This window comes from Rattus rattus, chromosome 4 (genome assembly GCF_011064425.1).
Source record: "Rattus rattus isolate New Zealand chromosome 4, Rrattus_CSIRO_v1, whole genome shotgun sequence".
Classification (NCBI taxonomy): domain Eukaryota; kingdom Metazoa; phylum Chordata; class Mammalia; order Rodentia; family Muridae; genus Rattus; species Rattus rattus.
Window position 1 is genome coordinate 165,715,978 of NC_046157.1, and position 21,798 is coordinate 165,737,775.

General features: G+C 49.4%; 1 protein-coding gene across 2 annotated transcripts; it reads left to right on the forward strand.

Annotated features, from left to right (window-relative positions):
* Positions 1–1,277: 1,277 nt before the first annotated feature.
* Ing5 (inhibitor of growth family member 5) lies at positions 1,278–16,066 on the forward strand. Of its 2 annotated transcripts, none has more exons than XM_032901691.1 (8): positions 1,278–1,368; positions 3,509–3,580; positions 8,611–8,777; positions 9,460–9,571; positions 9,721–9,814; positions 13,070–13,205; positions 13,346–13,407; positions 15,274–16,066. In XM_032901691.1, the coding sequence occupies exons 1-8, from the start codon at positions 1,332–1,334 to the stop codon at positions 15,314–15,316; spliced, it is 723 nt and encodes a 240-aa protein (XP_032757582.1). In that variant the 5' UTR covers positions 1,278–1,331; the 3' UTR covers positions 15,317–16,066. The 2 variants fall into 2 exon arrangements, with proteins under 2 accessions (XP_032757582.1, XP_032757583.1); XM_032901692.1 differs by having other exon boundaries at positions 9,724–9,814; positions 15,274–15,725.
* Positions 16,067–21,798: the final 5,732 nt, after the last annotated feature.

Consider the following 21,798-nt stretch of genomic DNA (forward strand, 5'->3'; position numbering starts at 1 on the left):
ACATATGTAAACATGCTCAACATAAACATATTGTTAGTAATCATACATTAAAAGAAGATAATTTCACATCTCTTCGAGAATAGCCCGAATCTACCAGGCTAACCATACAGCATCCTGGTGACCATGTGAAGCAAAGGAAACTGTTAGAGCAGATGAGAAGGCAAAGAAATGGTGTGGAAGACAGCTTGGCTGTTTCTCAAGAAACCACTCTACTTTTAACATAAGGTCACTATTTACCCAAATGAATTGGAAACTGTCTACAGAAAAACCTGCACACTGATTGTATCAGCTCCAGTCACAACTGCCTAAATATGGAAGCAACTAAACATGTCCTCCGACACGCAAACCGATAAACTGGTAGCTACACAGTGGCATAATTTAAGTAAAAAGTAAATCATCAAGACTCATTAGGACATGGAAGAACCAGAAATGCATGATAAATGCAGCCAGTCTGAAAAAACTATATACTGCAAAACGCGACTACATGACATCCTAGTAAAACAAAGCTACAGAGACTCTAAAACGTTTATTGGTTACGTGTGTGTGTGTGTGTGCTCGCGCGCGCCTGGGTGTCTTATATTGTAGTGGACCCGAGGAATTAAAGGCAATGAAAATATTCTTCAGGATGCTAAAAGGCAGATAACTAATATGTATTTGTCAGAAATATTAGACCACACCAAGAATGGACTCTATGGTAACCATGGACTTTAGATAATAATGTAGCCGTATTGTTTCATTAAGTGTAACAGAGTTGCCGTAGGAATGTAAAAATGTATTTTTGCAGGCACCCAGGCGTGCGTGGCTTCTTCACGAAGTGGTAGTCAGCGTGGCCACGCCCCCTCGGGACTCGACAGCCACAAAGAGCATCGATGATAACCGATGCCGGTGAGGAGGCCCACTCAGCCAGGAGAAACCACAGGCGCTGGTGTCGCCTCTTGGTCTGGCCAGACCCCAGGTCTGAACAACGCGGGCAGAGCGGCAGGTATCCGCTGGCAGGCGTGGAGCCAGCACACGTGCAAGCGCGGTGCCTGGCCAAGAGCTCGACAGGGCACCGTCAGGGATTGGAATTCGGCTGGAGCCAGAGAAGTACCTTCCACATTGCAAACTGCGAATCGAGCCCATCGCCCACCCACATTCCCTCAGGGCAAGCCCCACAGCGCCATCTGGCGACCGCAGCCGGCCGGAAGCATAGGGGTGGACCCCGACATGCCCCGCCCCCGTTCCGGCCAATCGGAGCACGCGGCTCATGAATAGTGAGCGCGCGGCGCCGCCCCGCCCCGAGACCGCGGCACCGCCCGCTCGCGCAGACCCCGAGCGTGGCCGCAGCGAAGATGGCGACTGCCATGTACTTGGAGCACTATCTGGACAGTAAGCACTCTGGCCGAGCCGCTACCCGCGCGGGTCCGCGCCGCCGCCGCTCTCGGCCCATCGCGAATCGTTCGGGGCTCCGGGATGCGGAGGAGGATGGGGACAGATCATGGGGATTGTAGGGGGTGTCTCACGGTCGGCCTGGGGCGGGGCCGCGGATGGAGGGCGTGGGGCGCGGCGCGGGGGTCCCGCCGCCTCCGCCGCGCCAATTCCAGGTGCGTCACGGAGGGGTGTGGCCTGCGGCTCAGCCCGCCTTCTCCGCTTCGGCCACACCCCTGACGCCGACCACGCCCCTCTCCCCTCCTCTCTACTTAGGACTGGGTTGCGAGGAGGTCCGCCTCTTCCCCTGCTGCTTGTGCTAAGATCGGTTGTAGAGAGCCAAAGCTACTGTGTTTGCCTGTGGAGCTGTAGGGAGGAGCTCTAGGCTAGTCGGGTGCGTTTTTCGAGGGAACTTGTGCTATCAAAGCTAGCCCGGCAAGGGAGGATGCCCTGTATAACGGGTTGACCTTTGACGTCCTGGGCATTGGTAACTCCGTTTATTTATAGACGGTGAGATTGGCTCCCGACAAGAATTAGGAGGAGGATTATTTCCCACTCTATAGTGGAAGAATTGAAACCCTTTGGAGGGAGGTGGATCAAACCAATGGGGCGCCCATTTTCTACCTGGGCCTGGGCAGTGGGACTCCAAGGTGAACTTTTATTCTGATGTCCATCCAGTGGGCATTCTGATCGGTGAGTTCAAGGCGAGTTCATTTCACTGCTGGCATCGTGTGATGGTCCCTGTCTGCCCCCACCTACCCTGTGCCACTCACAACTCACTATTTCTCTACAACTCACTGATTAATTGGGACACACTTTTTGTTAAATCTTTTTTTAAAAAAGATTTATTTATTTAATGTATGTGAGTACACTGTAGCTGTCTTCAGACACACCAGAAGAGGGCATCAAGTTACATTATAGATGGTTGTGAGCCACCATGTAGTTGCTGGGATTTGAACTCAGGACCTCTGGAAGAGCAGTCATCACTCTTAACCACTGAGCCATCTCTCCAGCCCTTGTTAAATCTTTTTAAAGCTCACAATATTAAGACATGGGGGTAAATAAAGATCCGGAAACTGCAGATAAGGGTCCCTCTGTCAGAGAGTAGAGAGGTCCACCAGGGGGTAGAAAGGTAAATACTTCGAGGGTCATAGGAGTAAAAGCTATGTAACAGGAAGTCATAGGAGTAAGCCTGTAACAGGAAGTTACAGGCTTAAAACAGCAAGTCTTATAAGATGTAGCCCTAAAATGCTGGCCTTGTGGGCTATGGAGATTCTTGGGCGCAGAAAGACCCAGAGAGCAGCTGGAGCCTGCTGTAAACTTAAGGATTAAGACATATCTGCACCAGGGGATGCAGGGTGGGCAGAAAAGCACCAGGGGTTTGATTGACAACCAGCTCACTCTAACCTACAGGAACTGGGGGACTGCTCAGTGCCTCTGGTTGCCTTTCCAGTGCTCATGGCTGTGTGTGGCTAGAGACTGATACGTTGGGCCCTCCTGAGAGAACAGTGTCTTGGGACAGTATGGTCTGCCTCTCCTGGTGTTGTAGGTATCTGGACAAAGTTGAAGAGATCAAGGAGGACCCAGGTTCCGGCTTGAGCTTTGGAGGATGAAGTTCACTCTGTGTGGCCTAGGGGAGAGGGAGGGTGTGGTTCAGGAGAGGCGTCTCAGCTGTCTTCTCTGCCTGCTGGGAGCAGGTTTCTGTATCCTCCAACTTCTGGTGCTTTTGAAACTGTCGGCCTGCTGCGCTCACTGTTTGGTGCCCCCTCTCCCCTACAAGGTCTTAATCACTTTTGGTCCCCAAACTAGAACAGAAATAGATGAAGGGCAGGCTTTGGTGTAAGAGAGATGTTTTTTAAAAAGGTATATTTTATGTAAATGGGTGTACCACATGTATTCGGTGCCCACCGAGGACTGAAGAGGGCATTGGATCCCCTTGAACTAGAGTTACAGATGGCTGTGAGACTTTCCTAGGTGCTGAGAGTTGAACTTGAGACTACTGGAAGGGCAGTCAGTGCTCTAACCGCTGAGCCACCTCTCCCATCCCTGGAGGCAGGTTTTGTCTTACTGAGCAGTACAGCGACTTTCGTGTCTCTTTCAGGCATTGAGAACCTTCCCTGTGAGCTTCAGAGGAACTTCCAGCTGATGCGAGAGCTAGACCAGAGAACAGAAGGTGGGTATAGCCCGAGCTGGGTTTTCACCAGAGAGACAGGAGAGGACATGGGATGCCACAGGGCCCTGAAGAGACCTTGTTTAGTGGAGAGCTAGCATCGCACAGTATCTTGGAGGGGGTGCTGGTCCTTTTTTTGTTTTTTTCTGTTTTTCATGTAACCCTTGCTAGTCTGGAACTGGCTGTGTAGACCAGGCCAAGCCCAAACTCAGGGATCCACTTGCCTCTGCCTCTGGAATGCTGGAATGAAAGGTGTACACACCATGCTTAGTTTAGGTCCTTTTTTGTGTTTGTTTGTTTTGAGACAGGGTCTTATTCTGTAGCCCAGGCTGGCCTTGAACTCTCAGTACACCTTCCGTAGCCTTCCAGGTATTTGGGTAAGGAGGTGGAGTGCTGCTACTTTTAATTTGGGCTTAGTTTCTTGCATTTTTTAAAAATTTCTCTCTCTCTCTCTCTCTCTCTCTCTCTCTCTCTCTGTCTCTCTGTGTAGATATGTACTTGCTATAGCATATGTATGTAGTTGTGGGAGGTATGCACTCTTGCTGGGCATATGTGTAGGGTCAGAAGACAGCCTTGGGTTCAGACCTCATCTTCCATCTTGGTTGAAAGGAAAGGACTCTTGTCATCTTCACCTATACCAGACTACCTGGGATTTTCCGGTTTCTGCCACCCATCTCCAGTAAGGACACTGGAATCACAGAAGCACATGCTACCACCACTAGCTTCTAAGTGTGGGTCTAGAGGTTCTAGAGGATTCAGGCTTGATGCTCTCGCTGCCTCTGAGACATCTATCTACCCAGCTTAGTTCTTTTTTTCTTTTTTAAACATTTATTATGTATGAGTACACTGTAACTGTCTTCAGACACACCAGAAGAGGGCATCAGGTCTCATTACAGATGGTTGTGAGCCACCATGTGGTTGCTGGGAATTGAACTCAGGACCTTTGGAAGAGCAGTCAGTGCTCTTAACGGCTGAGCCATCTCTCCAGCCCCCAGCCTAGTTCTTGTAGCCCTGGCTGTCTTGGGAGTACAACTCAAGGCTAAACAAGCGAACATGTGTGTCTGGAAGGCAATGCTATGCCATTGCTATTGATTTTGTGTGTGAACTAATGCTTGCACTGAACTGCGTGTTAGTGGCCATCCCCTGAGTCAGGTGTGGACTCTTCCATTATGGCATCGTGTCAGCGTTCAGATGGTTTGCATGGAGGTAGAGAGATGCTCAGCAGTTAGGAGGATCCAGTACCACACATGCTCCACACGTGAAAATCACATGCTTTTCACAGCCATGTGTCATGCCAGGTCCGAGGGACCGGGCATGCACACAGTATATCTACATGCATGCAGGCAAAACATATACATGAAATAAAAATAAGTTTAAAAAATTACAGGTGATTGGGAATATTCTACCAATGTTTGAAAAGGTAGTAATGTTTTGTCTTTTGATATTTTCATACGTAAAAACATTTAAGTATTTTTAAAAATTATTTTAAACATACTGCTATTTTGCCTGCATGTATGTCTGTGCACAGTGAAATGCCTGGTGTTTCCAGAGGCCAGAGACGACATTGGATCCCCTGGAATTGAAGTTACAGACAGTTGCGAGCTGCCATGTGGGTTCTGGGAATTGAAACTCAGTCCTTTGGAAGAACAGCCAGTGCTCTTAACCTCTGAGCCCTCTCTGCAGCCCCTGTTTCCATACTTTAGAAAAAAGATCTTTGTTTATATCACGTGCATAACTGTTGTGCCTGTATTTGTGTATGTACCATGTGTGTGCCTTGGTGTGAGAGATCTCTAACTCCCTGAGCTAGGGTTAGCTTGGTTGTGAGAGGCTGTAGGATTAAGTCTCCAGCCCTGTATACGTAAAACTTTTGAAAAAGGTTTACTTATTTTTATTTATGTGTATATGCCTGTGTATGTGTATGCAGATACCCATGGAGGCCAAAAGAGGGTATCAGGTCTCCTGGAGCTAGAGTTCTCGAGACTCTAGTTAGGCTCTTAACTGCTGAGCCATCTCTCCAGCGCGCGCGCGCTCTCTCTCTCTCTCTCTCTCTCTCTCTCTCTCTCTCTCTATATATATATATATATATATATATATATATATATATATTTAAATATTAGTTGATTTATGTATGTGTGTACTCATACATGTGCTTCTGTCTAGTGTACATATGTGGAGGTCAGAGGATAACTTGGGAATCTGTTCTTTCCAGCGATTGAACTCAGGTCTGGATGGCAAAAACCTTCAACCGCTGAGCCATTTTCACTGTCTCCCCTCTACCCCTCCCAATGGGGTCACCTTGCCTGGGTTAGTCTTGAGCTTGCTGTGTAGCCAAGGCTAGCCCGAGGTCCTAATCCTTCCTTTTTTATCTCTCACCTACTGGAATTGTAGACATGTGCTGTCCCACCAGGCTTCAACTCCCTGTTCCTAATCCACATGCTCTTCACCCATCCTTCTTTCTTCCCCTCCCTCCCTCCCTCCCTCCCTCCCTCCCTCCCTCCTTCCCTGTCTTAGGTGGAACTCCCTGTGTAGACCAGGATGGCCCGGAACTCACCAGAGATGCACTTGGCTCTGCCTCCATGTGCTGGGATTAAAGGTGCACTCCGGCACACCTGGCTGCTTCTTTTCTGAATTAGATTGTATTTGGTGATTTTGTGTACACGTGTGTCTGTATGTGTGTGTGCACTTGCAGTCATCTCTGTGAGGTTTAGAGGACAATCTATGGAGTTATTTTCTTTTCATCGTGTGTCCCGGGAATTGTACTCAGGTTGTCAGGTTTGTGGCAAGCTCCTTCACCTGCCGCTGTCATCCTGCTGGATTTGTCACCCTCTTGTTGCTTTCTCTTATTTTCAGTCAGTTCCAAACTGGTTTCTTTATGACAGTGAAAATGTCTTCTGCACAGCAATGCTTCCCTGTCTCCAGGGTATGGTCTCCTAGAGTCTCTGGTGAAGAGGATGTGTTTGTGGGGCAGCCCTGCCTTGTACTTACATGACTTACTGTATTTTGAGACAGTGTTACTCTGTGTAGTCCTGGCTGTCCTAGAACTCACTCTGATGACCAGACTGGCCTTGGACGCACAGACACTCCCCTCTCTGCCTCCGTGCACTGAGTGTGCACCTCTGAGCCCGCTCTTACGGGAGTTTTCTGAGTAACTGTTTTCCTGAGAGTTACTGATAACATTTATTTTCTCTGCATCCACCTTCTGCCCTTCGCTTCCAGCTACCCCACAGCCCCAGGCCGTCAGAGTGAGATCCTGTAGGAGGGCCCCCATTTCCCAGGCTGTTGATGACAATGTGTTCCCATCCTTTGCCACTCTTGAAAATCTCTATTTATAGTCTCTTTGGGGAACCCTAGTCCTTGGATCCTAGAAGTCTTCTCTTTTGATTGGCTCCATTTGTTTTAACAGGGACAGAAGGACAGGTAAACTTACCACAGAGGTTAACATCTGGCACTCACGTGAAAGAGTAGTTGTTTCAGCCTTCTCTTTGACTACTGTTTGTCCGGGTGTGGAATTCTGGGTCTTTACCATCTCCTCAGAATGTCGAGCTTATCACTGCTTCATCTCCTGACTTGTGTGCTGGTGTTGGGAACTCTGATATTGTTTAGATTCTGAAATTAAGCAACGTTGGTGCAGGGGCTCGGTGGATTTGTAGACGATTGGAGTTTGCTTCTCAGCAGCCCATCAGGAGGCTCGCTGTTCCTATAATTCCAGCTCTGGGAGCTCTGACACCATGGGGCTCCTTGGTTACTCATGTGCACATACCCACACATGCACACATAAAAAACTAATAAACATGTGCAGACCTTTAATCCAGTACTTGGAAAGCAGCGGCAGACAGATCTCTGAGAGTTTGAGGCCAGACTAGTCTAAATAGAGAGTTCTAGGACATCCAGGATTGCATAGTGAGACCTTGTCTCAAAGAACCAAACCAAACTAAAGCAAACAAAAAAACTAATAAAAATAGATCTTTATAAGAATGAAAAAAGAGGTTGGGGATTTAGCTCAGTGGTAGAGCAGGCAAGCGCAAGGCCCTGGGTTCGGTCCCCAGCTCCGAAAAAAAGAAAAAAGAAAAAGAAGAAGAAGAAGAAAAAATGAAAAAAGAGATGTTCTCTTTTCTTTTGAGACTTATTTATTTGTCTTCTTTTTTTAAAGATTTATTTATTATATATAAGTACTCTGTAGCTGTCTTCAGACACACCAGAAGAGAGCATAAGATCCCATTACAGATGGTTGTGAGCCACCATGTGGTTGCTAGAAATTGAACCCAGGACCTCTGGAAGAGCAGTCAGTGCTCTGACCGCTGAGCCGTCTCTCCAGCTTAGGACTTACTTATTTTATATTTATGAATACACTGTATCTGTCTTCAGACACACCAGAAGAGGACATCGGATCCCTTTACAGATGGTTGTGAGCCACCAGGTGGTTGCTGGAATTGAACTCAGGACCTTTGGAAGAGCAGTCGGTGCTCTGACCACTGAGCCATCTGTCCAGCCCTTCTCTGAGATTTTTAAGTTTCACGGGAGCATTCTGTGGTTTACATTGCTGGGGCTGTTTTCAGATTAGAAATGCTGTGATTGCCATGTACAGGCACATTTTAGGAACGAGGAGACTTCATTTCTTGGAAATATGATTGACATTCAGACAGTTATTAAGACGTTATAGATGAGTTCACAGCCACCGTTAGGCTAGCTTCTCTTTCCCACCTCTCAGTTGGAGAGACCCACCGTGGCACCTGGAAACCTTGTGACAGTTGGCGGTGACCCTGTCCCCCTGTAACCACAGATCGTCCCACTTCTCAGTCAGAGCAAAGAGCTGTATGTGACTCTGCCATAGATACTCATGGAAGCATGCAGGATGTTTCTGTGTGTTTTGCTGTGTTGTTCACTCTTTTGGGTATGTGACGAAGTTGTACAACAGGAGCCAGGCAAGGTGACCCAATGGGTGTGTTGCTGTTCAGAAAGCACACAGTGACATGATCAGTGGTGCCCCTGCCAGCTTCCTGGATATACTTCCACTTGTCACCTGCCCTCGTTAGATAAGAAAGCAGAGATCGACATCCTGGCTGCAGAGTATATCTCCACAGTGAAGACTCTTTCGTCAGCCCAGCGTGTGGAGCACCTGCAGAAGATCCAGAGCGCCTACAGCAAGTGCAAGGAGTACAGCGATGACAAGGTGCAGCTGGCCATGCAGACCTACGAGATGGTGAGTGCAGGGGCCAGCTGCAGCCTTTCTCTGCTGCCCTCATGCCCCCGAGGGGAGCGCATGCAAGTGTATAAGGGTGTGTGGACGTGTGAAAGGGTGTATGGAAGTGTGTAAGGGTGTGTGGAAGTGTGAAAGGGTGTGTGGAAATATGTAAGAGTGTACAGAAGTGTGTAAGGGTGTACAGAAGTGTGTAAGGGTGTATGGAAAAGTATAAGGGTGTACAGAAGTGTGTAAGGGTGGTTGGACATGTGTAAGGGTGTATAACGGTGTGTAAGGGTGTATGGCCGTGTGTAAGGGTGTGTGGTCATGTGTAAGGGTATATGGTCATGTGTAAGGGTGTGTGGCCATGTGTAAGGGTGTATGGTCATGTGTAAGGGTATATGGTCATGTGTAAGGGTATATGGAAGTGTGTAAGATGTATGGAAATCTGTATCTAGAGAAGTTTGGAGCACCGACACAATGGGGTCTTCATCTGGGCCTCTTCCCATGACTTTTGTTTTTTGGGGGAGTGGAGGGACCTATTTGTCTTACTTGTTGGTGAAACCATGTTTTGTCTGCTTGTGTTTCCTTGAGGTCCTGGGGCTCTAATCCAGGGCCTTTGCATGAGGAGCAAGGGCCAAGCCACTGAGCTGAACCCCTAGCCTTTTTACTCTAGGTCAGATTTCTAAGTGTCCTTTTGCAGGTGGATAAACATATCCGAAGACTGGATGCTGACCTGGCACGCTTTGAGGCAGACCTGAAGGACAGGATGGACGGAAGTGACTTTGAAAGCACTGGATCTCGGAGCTTGAAAAGCAAGTTGGCTGACCTTCTGTTTCCTAGCGGTTGCAGTTTTGAAGGCTCTTGTCTTAGTGTGTTAGGAACACGATGGTAAATGAGTCTGGGTGAGTCTTGCTCTACTTCGGTCTGTTCTGTGAGGATAATGGGAGTCTTTGTTCTTCAGAAGGTCGGAGTCAGAAAGAAAAAAGAAGCTCTCGGGGCCGAGGCAGGAGGACATCAGAAGAGGATACCCCCAAGAAAAAGAAGCATAAAAGCGGGTAAGGGGGTTTTGTTTGCTTGTTTTTTTTTTTTGAAACGGTTTCTGTGTAGCCCTGGCTGTCCTGGAACTGGCTCCGTAGACCAGGCTGGCCTTGAACTCACAGAGATCTGCTTGCCGCTGCCTCCGATTGCTGGATTAAAGGTGTGCACCACCACTGCCCAGTGCTTTCTTTTAGGATGACTTTTGTGACTAGATATAAAAGCTGTAGAGTGACCGTCTCTGATCCCTTAGGGTGATTCCTTCCTCTCTCCTTCAGGCCGACGAGCCAGGGTCTGCCTGGTGCTCCTCTCACGCACCCTTGTCCTGGCCTGAATCAGGAGCCCTGGCTTCCCACAGGTTGCCTGTGATTTCAGTCTACCTTCCTTGACTCCAGTTCCCACTGCCCACGCTGCTTGTGGGTTGAGGGGAGGCTAGGTGTAAAAACAATCCCTGGTCTAGGTTCTAGGGCTGAGGGAGTTGTCACTCTGCGCTTGTCGAAGTGTAGCTCATTTAGTTCCCATATTCGGTACATGTCCTAAGTGTAGATGGCTGCCACATGGAGGTCCTAAAGTGTCACGTTGGTAGCTGGGCCACCAGTCCTGTCTAATCCAGCAGATGGAGAAACCCTGTCCCACTACAGATCACTCAGCTTTCTTACTCCAGTGTCCTGCTGCCTGTGAGAGGTGGTTTTGAGCTTGGGGTGACAGCATCATGTCTTGGCTTCTCAGAACTCAGAGGCTCTGTGGCTATGTGCTTCTGGGTTTGCACAGACATTCCTTTTTTTATTTTTTATTTTTAAAAATTTATTTATTTTATTTATAAGGGTGCACTGTAGCTATCTTCAGAAGAGGGCATTAGATCTCATTACGGATGGTTGTGAGCCACCATGTGGTTGCTGGGATTTGAACTCAGGACCTCTGGAAGAGCAGCCAGTGCTCTTAACCACTGAGCCATCTCTCCAGCCCATTGCACAGACATTCTTGCTGCTGCCTTTACTGAGTGTTTCACAGCGTCCTCAGCATGAGGAGCCCAGAAGAGGGGTTTCTAGGTGGTGGGGAGACAGTGCCCACAGGCTGGAGCATCCTCCTAAGGCCTCAGGCATTATAGCTGCTCCTAAGAGCACAGATGGAGGCAGGCTGTTTAGGTCTTCCTTTGATGGGAGCCATCATGTTATGCCTGCTGCTTGCTTAGGGGACAGTCACTGCTTCCAGGTTCATTTGCTGGGCTGGCTGCTGTGGTGGGGCATCTGGTCTGCATTGACTTTATATTGTCCCCGGATGGCAGTGCAGACACTATCCCAATTTGCACATGTTCCGACAGGGCAGACTGCTGGAACAAAGGGTGTGGTCAGGCCTTGACATCTGATTCACAGAGCAGCTTCCACAGAACAGGCATCCAGAGACAGCAAAAGTCATTGGAATGCTGGTCTTGCTGGATCAGGGTGTAGCTTGGTGTGGCTTCGGAACCTGAACCTTTCACTTGCCTATTGCTAACCTGGAGTTCTGCATAGTTCTGGTCCCTATCTGTGTCTGGTGGGTTTTTTCTTTCACGACCTGGATGAGATGGGCTAAATATTTCAGTTCCAGTTTGGGGATAGCTATCATTTTCCTTGGGGACTTGGAGCAGTGCTCAATCAGGTTCCTGTGGCTCAGTGACCACTTGGCCAGGTGATGGGTTTCACGGAGTTACTTTCCTAGGACTGTCAGACCATCTGTTTCCTGTCGGGGTCCTATAAGCTAAGGTCAATACCAACTCCTTAGCTGCCCCAGGGCCTCGTTTTCTGGCAAGCCGAGGCCTCCATGTGGGAACAAAGGGGTCAATTTCTTCTGTAGTCCCTTATTCTAAAGCTTGAATAAGCAGCCCCTTCTGGGCTACCTGGATTGTTAGGGAATCTCATGGGTGGTTATATCCAGTGTTAGCTTCCTGGGCACGTGTGGAGAGGAAAACTTAGCTAGCCAAGAGCCAGAGCAAGTCACATGCCCAAGGGACAGGGGTTACCCATGGGTCTCACTTCCTAGGTCGTCTTCTGTTTTTTGTTTTCTTTTTCAGAGACAGGGTCCTAGTATGTACAAGCTGACCTTGAATTTCCTTCATTGCTCAGGCTGGCTTCGAACTTGGGATCCCCTTGCCCCATATTTCCAAGTGCTACCTGAAAGATGGGTGACCCAGTACCTGACTGACTGATCCTGGAGAGTCTGAGCTCTGGGTCACGTGATAGCTGAATGGCTGTGACTTGGGTTGGGCTTCCCATGGGAAAGTGCAGAGGTGGCCGATAGAATTGAGCACAGCACAGGCACACTGCTAGGCTTGGCTTGCTGCCTTAGAGGAGGCTGTCCATTGACAGCAGGGCCATACAGAGACCACGGAGGCCTGGAGGCGAGGCACAGAGTGTCACGGATCTTTTTTTTTTTTTTTGTTTTTTTTTTTTTGGAGCTGGGGACTGAACCAGGGCCTTGCGCTTGCCCCTAGGCAAGCGCTCTACCACTGAGCTAAATCCTCAACCCCGTGTCACGGATCTTTAAGAAAGTTTCCTGCTTCAAGGACCTCTTGGGAGTTGCTTAAAAACCAGTATTGTAGAGCACTAGAACTTGGACATGTTCTTGTGAGAGACATTTCTATTCAGAGACAGGCGAGTGGAAGCTGGGTTCCCTGCTAAGGAGAGGCCCCACTTCTAGAGCCCTGAGGTTTGGACTGGAGTGTAGATGCATACACCCATGCATATCTGCAGTAACTGCAAAGACCCGGGAACATTTGGAAATTTAGAGGTGAGGAGCTGGGCAGCTGTGCCATGCCGTCCACCTGCCATTGGCCCCCATGGGTTCTGGCCACATGTATTTATCACTGTACATTCCTAGTTTAGGGGTGGGTAGGGGGAGTTGTAATACAGGCATAGAGACTATACTGTCTAGACTTCCCGATAGTTTACAGATATTTGAGTAAGAGTCAGTTCAGCTCTACTGTGAAAGGCAGTGCTGGACCCAATAGGCAGCAGTTACAGGGGCAGGAGTCCCACTAGGCTACTGTTCAGAGACTCAGGCAGCTACAGGCAGTAGGGAGTGAGCAGGGCAGTGTTACCCTGGTGGGCAGCTGGTAACATTGTAGTCATTGTAGATAGTTTCCTGGGAAGCTGCAAGCATCCTTCGTTCCAGGGTAGAAGAACCCTGGGTCACTGGCGGAAAGGCTGCAGTGTGGCCTTCCACAGTGTGGCCTTGTGTACTGTTTCCTGCCTGCCTCCAGGTGCCCTGTGGTCATCAGATCCTTCCTTTCCTGTCAGGTCTGAGTTTAACGACAGTATCCTATCTGTGCACCCCTCTGATGTGCTGGACATGCCTGTGGATCCGAATGAGCCTACATACTGCTTGTGCCACCAGGTGTCCTACGGGGAGATGATCGGCTGTGACAATCCGGATGTGAGTGGATTGTGAGGGATACATATATATATATATATATATACCCGGGGCAGATCTGGTAGAGATGGGTGGGTGCTGGCCTTTCTGCGTTTAAGGTGCAGGGTGCATGGTGTGACACAGGCTCTCCCCTTGCTTTGCAGTGTCCCATTGAATGGTTTCACTTTGCCTGCGTGGATCTCACCACAAAGCCCAAAGGAAAGTGGTTAGTATGGGGTGACTGCAGCCTTGGGCAAGTGTGTGTGGTACTCTGGGTCTTGTTCTATGTCTCCATATTTATGCAACATCGGTCCTGGCTGGGGAGGGGCCATGTGGTGCACTCCGAGAGGGCGATCTGCCGCCCAGCTTACTTGGGTTTTGTGCTGTTATTACTGGAGCTCTCTGAGGAAGAGCAGTTTGGGCTCCTCCCTCTACCCTGGTGTGCATCCAGTGTGCCATGCCCGGCTGCGTGCTGAACCACGTCCTCTTCTAGCTCCAGATTGGAGAGCGGTTATTTAAAAGAAGCCAAGGAGGTAAGGGTTTTGTCTCTGAGGAAATGAGGACCATAAAGAACAAGAGGAGTAGCTGTGTGATCAGCGTGCTTCTGCACGTCTCCGCCTCACAGAGCATGGAGGCTCTGCATTCTTGTTCCTATCCTACATCTGGTCAGCAGTAGGCTAGTGTTCAAGATGTCCCCAGGGTTTTATTTGATTAAGAACCTGGTTTGGCCGACTTAAATATGGATGCATATTCTTAAAGTGAAATAGGAGGAACCGGGCCCTTCTCAGAGGTGCACTTGGAGCCTCTCATGGTAACATTCTCGGTGTATATCAGCCTGTGGCCAGGTTGAGAGTCAGCTGGGAAAGGAGAGTGCATGCTCTGCCATGAAGGCTTTCCTCAGTGCACAGATGATGTGTGTGGTGTGAACGTAATCCCACTTTGGGCAAACCACTCCATGGCTTCTTACCTCACGTTACAAGAACCATATGGCAGTCCTTTGGCTGTGCCTGTGCCTTGTGGGCGTGTGACTGGGCTGAGGTGGCAGTGTGCATGAGAGAGCTGGCGTGTGACTGGGCTGAGGTGGCAGTGTGCATGAGAGAGCAGGGGTGTGGCTGGGCTGAGGTGACAGTGGGCATGTGATAGCAGGCATGTGGCTGGGCTGAGGTGACAGTGGGCATGTGAGAGCAGGCATGTGGCTGGGCTGAGGTGATAGTGGGCATGTGAGAGCAGGCATGTGGCTAGGCTGAGGTGATAGTGGTTACTCACCTGAGGAAAGGGAAAAGAACAAGCATGCAAGCGTGTAAGGCATGGGGTCTGACTTCGAGTTCATATTAGATGTGGTGAGTTGTTTGTAGGATTTCCAGGTGGGGGAGTCTGACTGCACTGGCAAAGCTGTTGGGTGCTACAGCTGCCTAATGTGCGGGGCCCAAGGGCAGACAGAAGAACTGGGGAATGGGGTTTCAGGGTGGTCTCTGTAGAATACCAGAATGGGTTTCCTCAGAGGGACACACAGCTTCTGACTGGCACAGTCACTGACATACTTTAGTGCAGGCCTGGGTGCTCAGAGCGTCTTAGTACAGAGGGAAGTGATGTTAGCTGTCACGTGTATTAGCATTGTCTGCTACATGAGTAGCTATTATCTTCTTGAGTGTCCAGGAATATGAATCTCTGATGTGTGCTTGACTTGTGTCCTTGAACCATAGCACTGTATGGCCTGTGTGACCCATACAGGCTCCAGGGCCCAGTGAGCTGTTTTCCACTGGCTTACCAGGCCATATCTGCACATGTGGTCTTCAGTATGTCCTGTCTGCCAGCCAGCTATTGGTGCCAACTCTATAGTGGCACCTCATATTCTGCCCAGCCTTATCAACTTGATCCCAAGGCCGCACTGACATGTAGTAGCTTCAGAGGACGCTCAAACCAGTAGTTCAAATGCCAGCTTTCCCCAGAGCGAAGCCAGCCCCTCTTACTTGGTGGAGCTGTTCTCTGGTCCTTTCTTACCAGAGTGCAGCTACCCTGTGAGGTGCAGGAAGTATACTGGGTGCCCTGTGTGCCAGGAGAAACGATGATCCCCGTGCCTTTCTCCTCACAGGTTTTGTCCCCGATGTGTTCAGGAAAAAAGGAAGAAGAAGTAGAGAAGAGGCCGTTGTCCGGACTGAAGAGCGAGCTAATATATTCTTCACTCATGTTGCAATATTATCTTTCATTTTAAAACTACCTTTTTTCGACTGATATTTAATAATTCAGTGGCCAGTTGTGCTTGTGGATATTTCCTAAAACAAGAAGCCACTGCACCGTTTGCACAGAACAGTCTCACAGGGACTTGCCACGGTGACTTTAGGAGCAGGCTCCCCTATCCCGCAACCTCCCACACTGAGCATGGCCACACCACCAGTGATGTGGGTCAGTTTGGGCTGTAGGCACAGTGCATGGTGCAGGCTGGACGCATTTTAACCTGTTACACTGCCACTGCTTTGTGACTAGAGGGTCGGCCTTGAGTGCCCGCGGTTTCCAGAGCTGTCTGTGGCAGCATGGAAGCACAGCTGTTGCTCTGAGTAAAGTACTACCAGGCACCGCCCTATGCTGTGCTCTGACCCCGACTGGAGACCGGGGACTCTTGGCTAAGATACCTGTGATGTATCTGGAAGGGACCGGGGGCGCTTCCCAGGCGGAGGTGCCCTCCGTTGTCTTAATGCACCACCTTCTCCTGTGAACTTGCAGCCCTCCCTGGAGAGTGAGCTTCCATTAGCCTCGGACTGTCAGTTCCCACAACCAGCACTGCCCGACAGCGGACAGACAGACAGCCAGGCTGCGCCTCCACCTCTCTGGGGATTCCCGCCTTTTTCTACTGTGAAGATGAAATTATTACACTAGCATGAAGGTCACGGGTCTGTGTGTCTGAGCTGTCTGTCTACTGCGAGCTGATTGTACAACTCTGCTGTGTTGCATCCCACTAGACCAGCAGCTTACGTTCAAGGGACTGATTATGTGACATGATTTGTGATTTCGTGTGCCCAATAGCAGTTCTGGAATGAAGGTAGGAAACTAGAGTGTATCTGTTGAACTGTCCACAAAACCAATGTTGAACTGTCTTGAAAGAGTTGGGGGATGCATACACAGGGCCTGCTGAGATGCATCTGTGGTGGCTCCTGAGGCGTGCGTGACAGGATCCTGAGAGCTACCGTTGACTTAGACTAAGTTCTTCAGTAACGTAGGCTCTCTGAGAAGAATTAAGAGAGCCCGACCAGTTCCTGGCCTCACTTCAGAAAAAGACCTGCAAGACAGAGCTGGGTTATGCAATGTCTGATGTAAGGAGAGGCTGGCTTTTTATATAATGACAGGCACGCTGTTTTCTTATGATGGCCACAAACAAAGCAGAAGGGAGTTGTCTCTGCTCCATACCGTGTCATCATGGTGGTGTTCCTACTGGAAAGGATGTCTTGCATAGCCTGTCCTCGTGAAAGAGGGAGACAGGAGTGGCTTGTGTTTGTGCTACTGAATAAATTGGTCCGTGGTGACCTTTCCTGGGAAGTAGGTACCAGGCAGGTTTGCTGCAGTTGAAAGGCAGCTGCCCAAGCTTGTCTCTAGGCTAGGAAGAGCTTCTGGAATGGGGCTGGCATTCTTCTTGGGGATTCCTCTCAGGGTCAGACTAGATAGACATAACTTAGCCTTTGAAGGTTGTGAGGGTAAATTACAGGATCCACCTCCTTCCCCCCTTTAAGGACTAGATCTCATGTATCCTAGGCAGACTTTGAACTCACCGTGTAGCTGAGAATAACGTTGCTCTTTGATCTTCACCTCCCAAATGCTGACGTTACAGGTGTGCACCAGAAGGTCTGGTTTTGCAATGTTAGGGACCAAACCCGGAACCTTTTTTAGTTTGGTTTTTCAAGACAGGGTTTCTCTGTATAGCCCTGGCTGTCCTGGAACTCACTCCGTAGACCAGGCTGACCTCAAACTCAGACTCTCCTGCCTCTGCCTTCCAAGTGCTAGGACTAGGGGCATGCCCACTGCTGCCAGCTCCAACCCAGAGCTCCGTGTGTTAGGCAAGCATTCTGCAGACTGAGTCACACCCCGGCCTTTTCTTTATTCTTTTACCATTTGTTTTCTTTGTTCAGTGCTAGGGGTCAGGACTCGTGCTTCCTTTTAATCTTACATTTTAGATTATTTATTTATTTATTGGGAAGCAGGGCTAGTAAAAGTCTAACCTTGAACTTGCAGTCATCCTGTTGGAGCCTGGGAATGTTGGGATTACGGACATGTGCCATCATGTCTGGACCGCTTTTTACAATTTCTGTAAGTACAGGAAGTTTTTAATCAGATCTTGCCTGATAACGCCTTAGAAGCTGTGTTGATACTTGAGAGGCAGCCTGAGGCAGCTGAGTCCTTTGGTGATCAGGAAGAAGTGGTGTTTACTGGCGGAGGTGTTAGAGGCTGGACAGCTCCGTCCTGAGGGCGGCTTCCTGAGGGCGGCTTCCTGAGGTCATGTTGGCTCTCCCCCGAGTTCTTCTACCTGGGGCCACCCTACATATTGGCTTCTGAACTTTATTTATTTTGTATGTTTCTATGATTATCTGCTTTTTCTTTTTGACAGTTACAATGTCATGAAAATAAGATGCATATAGCTTGGGTAAAAAAAAAACCAGACTTCATGAGTTTGGGGATTTAGCTCAATGGTGGCAAACCTTGGCTAACAAATGTGAAGCTCAGTGTGGCTGTATGTAGGTGCACAGAGCTGCCTCCAAAAGTGGTGGCCTAGGTTTATCCCTGGCAACAGGACGGGGGAAAGCAGGAAGGAAACTCTAGGTCATTGCTGTACTCTGCCAGAAGGCTTGTTCCCACTGTTACGTGTGAGCAAGGGAGGGTATCCCAGCGTCTGCTCTGCCTCAGGTGCCGAGGGGCCCTGTGCACACCACTCAGCCTTGTTCCCGAAGCCCGAGTGTCTCCATTGTTGGACAAGACTCTCATGCCTACCACCCAGACCTGGCTCTTGAGCTAACCCTGCTTCATAAACAGGAGTCGTAGGGTGACCCCCACAGGTCCTTATGGCGGCAGCTGCTTTGCCTGAGCCAAGGCTGGGTCTTCCCTGTGTAATTCCCTTGTAAGTACACGAGTGTCCTGCAGAGAGGAGAGGAGTCATCTTCCTTGTTTCCTGTGCACATTATCAGTAGTTTCTTATAGAAGAAGCATGATGAATTAATAAAAAAAAAAAACCTGAGCCCCCAGATCTGTGAACATGTTAGTGGTGTGAAGGTCCAAGCAGCACTGACCACCTATCCATCAGGTGGGGTCAGTAGGAGGCAGGCTGCCCGCCGTGTCTACTCTGCAGTGAGGAGCCCTGTGGTGTGAAGGTTTGTGGATGGCTGGGGGAGCGGGTACCTGCTTGCTCCTGTGCACACAGCATCTTGCCTTCTCTCACCTGTCCCCAGAAGGCCTTGGCAGGGATGCTTCAAGCAATAACACCACCCAGAGAGCAACTCGTCCACGTGATCACCAAGGTTGGCCCTGTTATGCCGGGAGGTTAGGTAGGTCTTCAGCATTTGAAATCAAACAGGAGCATTTGAGGTTTTGAAACCTTGTTTTCTATGGACAGAGATTGGTCTCCACTACCTGTGCCCAGAGGAGCTTTAAAGTAGGGGAGGTCTAAGAAGTGTCTTTTCCCTCAGAATGTGCGGTGGCGTTCGCTCTTCGCCACACTCCATCCATCGGGATGATCCAGCTTTAACGTGAATGCCACATTTTATCTTCAAGGAATTATTACCTATTTCCCCTTTGTAAAGGAGAGATACTATTGTAAATCTTTTTATTAAATAATGTAAAGATGTATATCTGTATTTTTGGATCATGGATTATGGATATATTGTTTAATAAATAAAATATTTTTGGGAAGAAACATTTGAAAGTAGATCATTTTGAAAGCAGGCATGTAGATCCCTGTGCTGCCAGAGGTGCACGTGTCTCACGGTCATTTACTCAGAATCGAGGGTGCCACAGAGGGACTTTATGGACCTTAGGACTCTGAATTTGGTTTTGTTGGATATTCAGGGAGGTCAGTGGCCAGTGCTGGGTTTCCAGGCTCCCAAGGAACGTGTACGCGTGAATGGGAAGACCAGGGGCTGCTTTATTTATTTATACAGGGGCTGGGGATATGTCTCAGCGCCAGGACACTTGCCTGACGTGCAAGGCCCTAGGTTTATCCCTAGCAGTGTGAGGGAAAGCAGTACAGGGCCTCCCCTGTCGTGGGAACCTAGACCTGGAGGAACCTTGAGAACCTTAGCATCCCTTTGAGAACACCCTGGTCTGGCCGGGCAGTTTCCACACACATACACAAAAAGGCCCCAATCCTGGGTGCTTAGCAGAATGTATTTCCCACAGTTCTGAAGGTTTGAAGTCAAGGAACAAGCAAGGTTGATATCTACTAAGGGCTCTGTGTAGGCTGCTGCCCTCTCACTGTGCTCATCTGCGGTACGCGTGGAGCTGGGCAGGAAGGGAATTCTGTAGCACTTACCTCATTTTGTAGCCTTAGCTGTCCTCAAAATCTCTCTGTAGACCAAACTGGCCTATGATCCCAACATCTGGGGTGTCAGACAGGTTGGTCTCTTGGCTTTAGGTAGCCTACTCCATATAGCTGGTTGCAAGCCAGGCTGGCCTACATGGTGAGATACAGGACTTTGAGCATGCCAGGCAAGTACTCCAAACTGAGCCACATCCTAGTCCCCAGTGGGTTTGGTTTTTCTTTTTTCTTTTTTTTCTTTTTGTAATTATATTTATGTGCAGAAAACTTAGTGTACATTTAACCCAGCTTAGTGGCGAGTTCTTTAGCCTTGGCTTTTCCAGCTTGGCAATGCGAGCCACAGACTTAGGACCTAGGACATTGCCTCCCCAGTGGTGGTGGATCTCGTCACATCTGTCATTATAATTGGTCCTAATAGCTTCCACCAGCTTAGCCAGAGCACCCTTGTCTTCCGAGCTCACCTGTGTGAAGACAACAGTGGTGCACGTCTTCCTGTGGACCAGGGGCCCCAGCCTGGTCTTTCCCTTGATGATGCAGTAGGGCACCCCTATCTTTCAACAAAGGGCAGGCAGGAAAACCACCAGCTCAGTGGGGTCTACATCATGGGCAATCACCACCAGCTGAGCCTTCTTGTTCTCCACCAAGGTGGTGACTGTATTGACCCCTGCTCGGAGGACAGGCGGTCTCTTAGTTGGGAAGTCCCCCCTTGTCAGCAGCTTTCTTCTCAGTTGGGCCAGCCTTGGCTGCTTCTCCTGCTTTGTCTCTGGCCTGTACTTGTGGGCGAGCTTAAGCATCTGAGTCGCTGTTTGCCTGTCCAGGGCCTGGAGGAACTGTTTGATGGCAGGAGGTACTTTGAGCCGCTTATAGAGGATGGCTCTTTGCCACTGCAGCCTTTTGGGCTGATGGCCTGCCCGATGCCGAAGTTCTTGGGCCTTTTCTCAAAGGATTGACCACATTTTTAGCCTCCTGTTTCTTGATGATGACAGCAGGGGTCAGAGCCACCTTCTTCCCCTTGGCCTTCTTCCCTTTGAGCATCTTGCTCCGCTGGAGGAGAGACCAGGGTTTATAACTGGCCCTGAAGGTCCCAGCCATGAGTCCCTGCTTACCCCTAATCACAGACGGTCATGTTAGGGGTTAGGGCTTCCATGTGTGAATCTGAGCATACATTGCTGAGTCATGTTTCCTTGGACAGTGCTGAGTCAATGTGGTCAGCACAAGACCCAGCTTTTCACCCATCATGGGGAACACTTTGTCAGAGTTGGTGGTTTTAGGGGAGGGGCCCTGTGACCACGTAGTGACTCTAAGTCTCTGTGTATAGTCCAGGGTATCAGGAGTCACTTCCCAGGGTGACTGTTAAGGTTAAGGGACAATCCAGGACTTTGGGTGGTAGATAGGTGAGAGACAGCTGATCTTGATGGGCTCTGAGTTGTTATTAATTCCAGGGTTCCAAGATGCCATTGGCTTCGGTGATCAGGTGCTGGGTGTATAAAAGGGCCAAACACCCTCTGGGTGTCTTTCCTGAGCCTGTAACCGGCTGTCTTAGGGTTACCATTGCTGTGATGAAACACCATGACCAGAAGCACCTGGGAGACACAGTTCCACACAACTGTTGATTGCCAACGGAAGTTAGGACAGGAACTCAAATAGGGCAGGATCCTAGAGGCAGGAGCTGATGCAGAGACCATGGACGGGTGCTGCTTACTGGCTTGCTCGACCTGCTTTCTAATAGAATCCAGGATCACCAGCCCAGGGATGGCCCCATCCACAATGGCCTGGGCCCTCTCCTATCAATCACTAAGAAAATGCCTTTCTTATAGAAGGGGGATCGGGTGGAGGTATTTTCTCAACTAAGATTCCCTCCTTCTAGATAGCTCTAGCTTGTGTCAAGTTGACGTAGAACCATCCAGCACACTGACATTCTTGATAACTTCTAAATACCTTTAGTGGCCTACAGAGTATGGGCCATCCTAGTAGAAAGGGCCTAATAGAAGCCTCTGGAGTGTCCTTCCAACCAGTATAGAATCCAGATGCAGTTGTGTCGTGGGCCTGGACAAGGCCAGGGTGATGTGCTAACCATGTCCCCATGCCCCTGTCTGATAAACC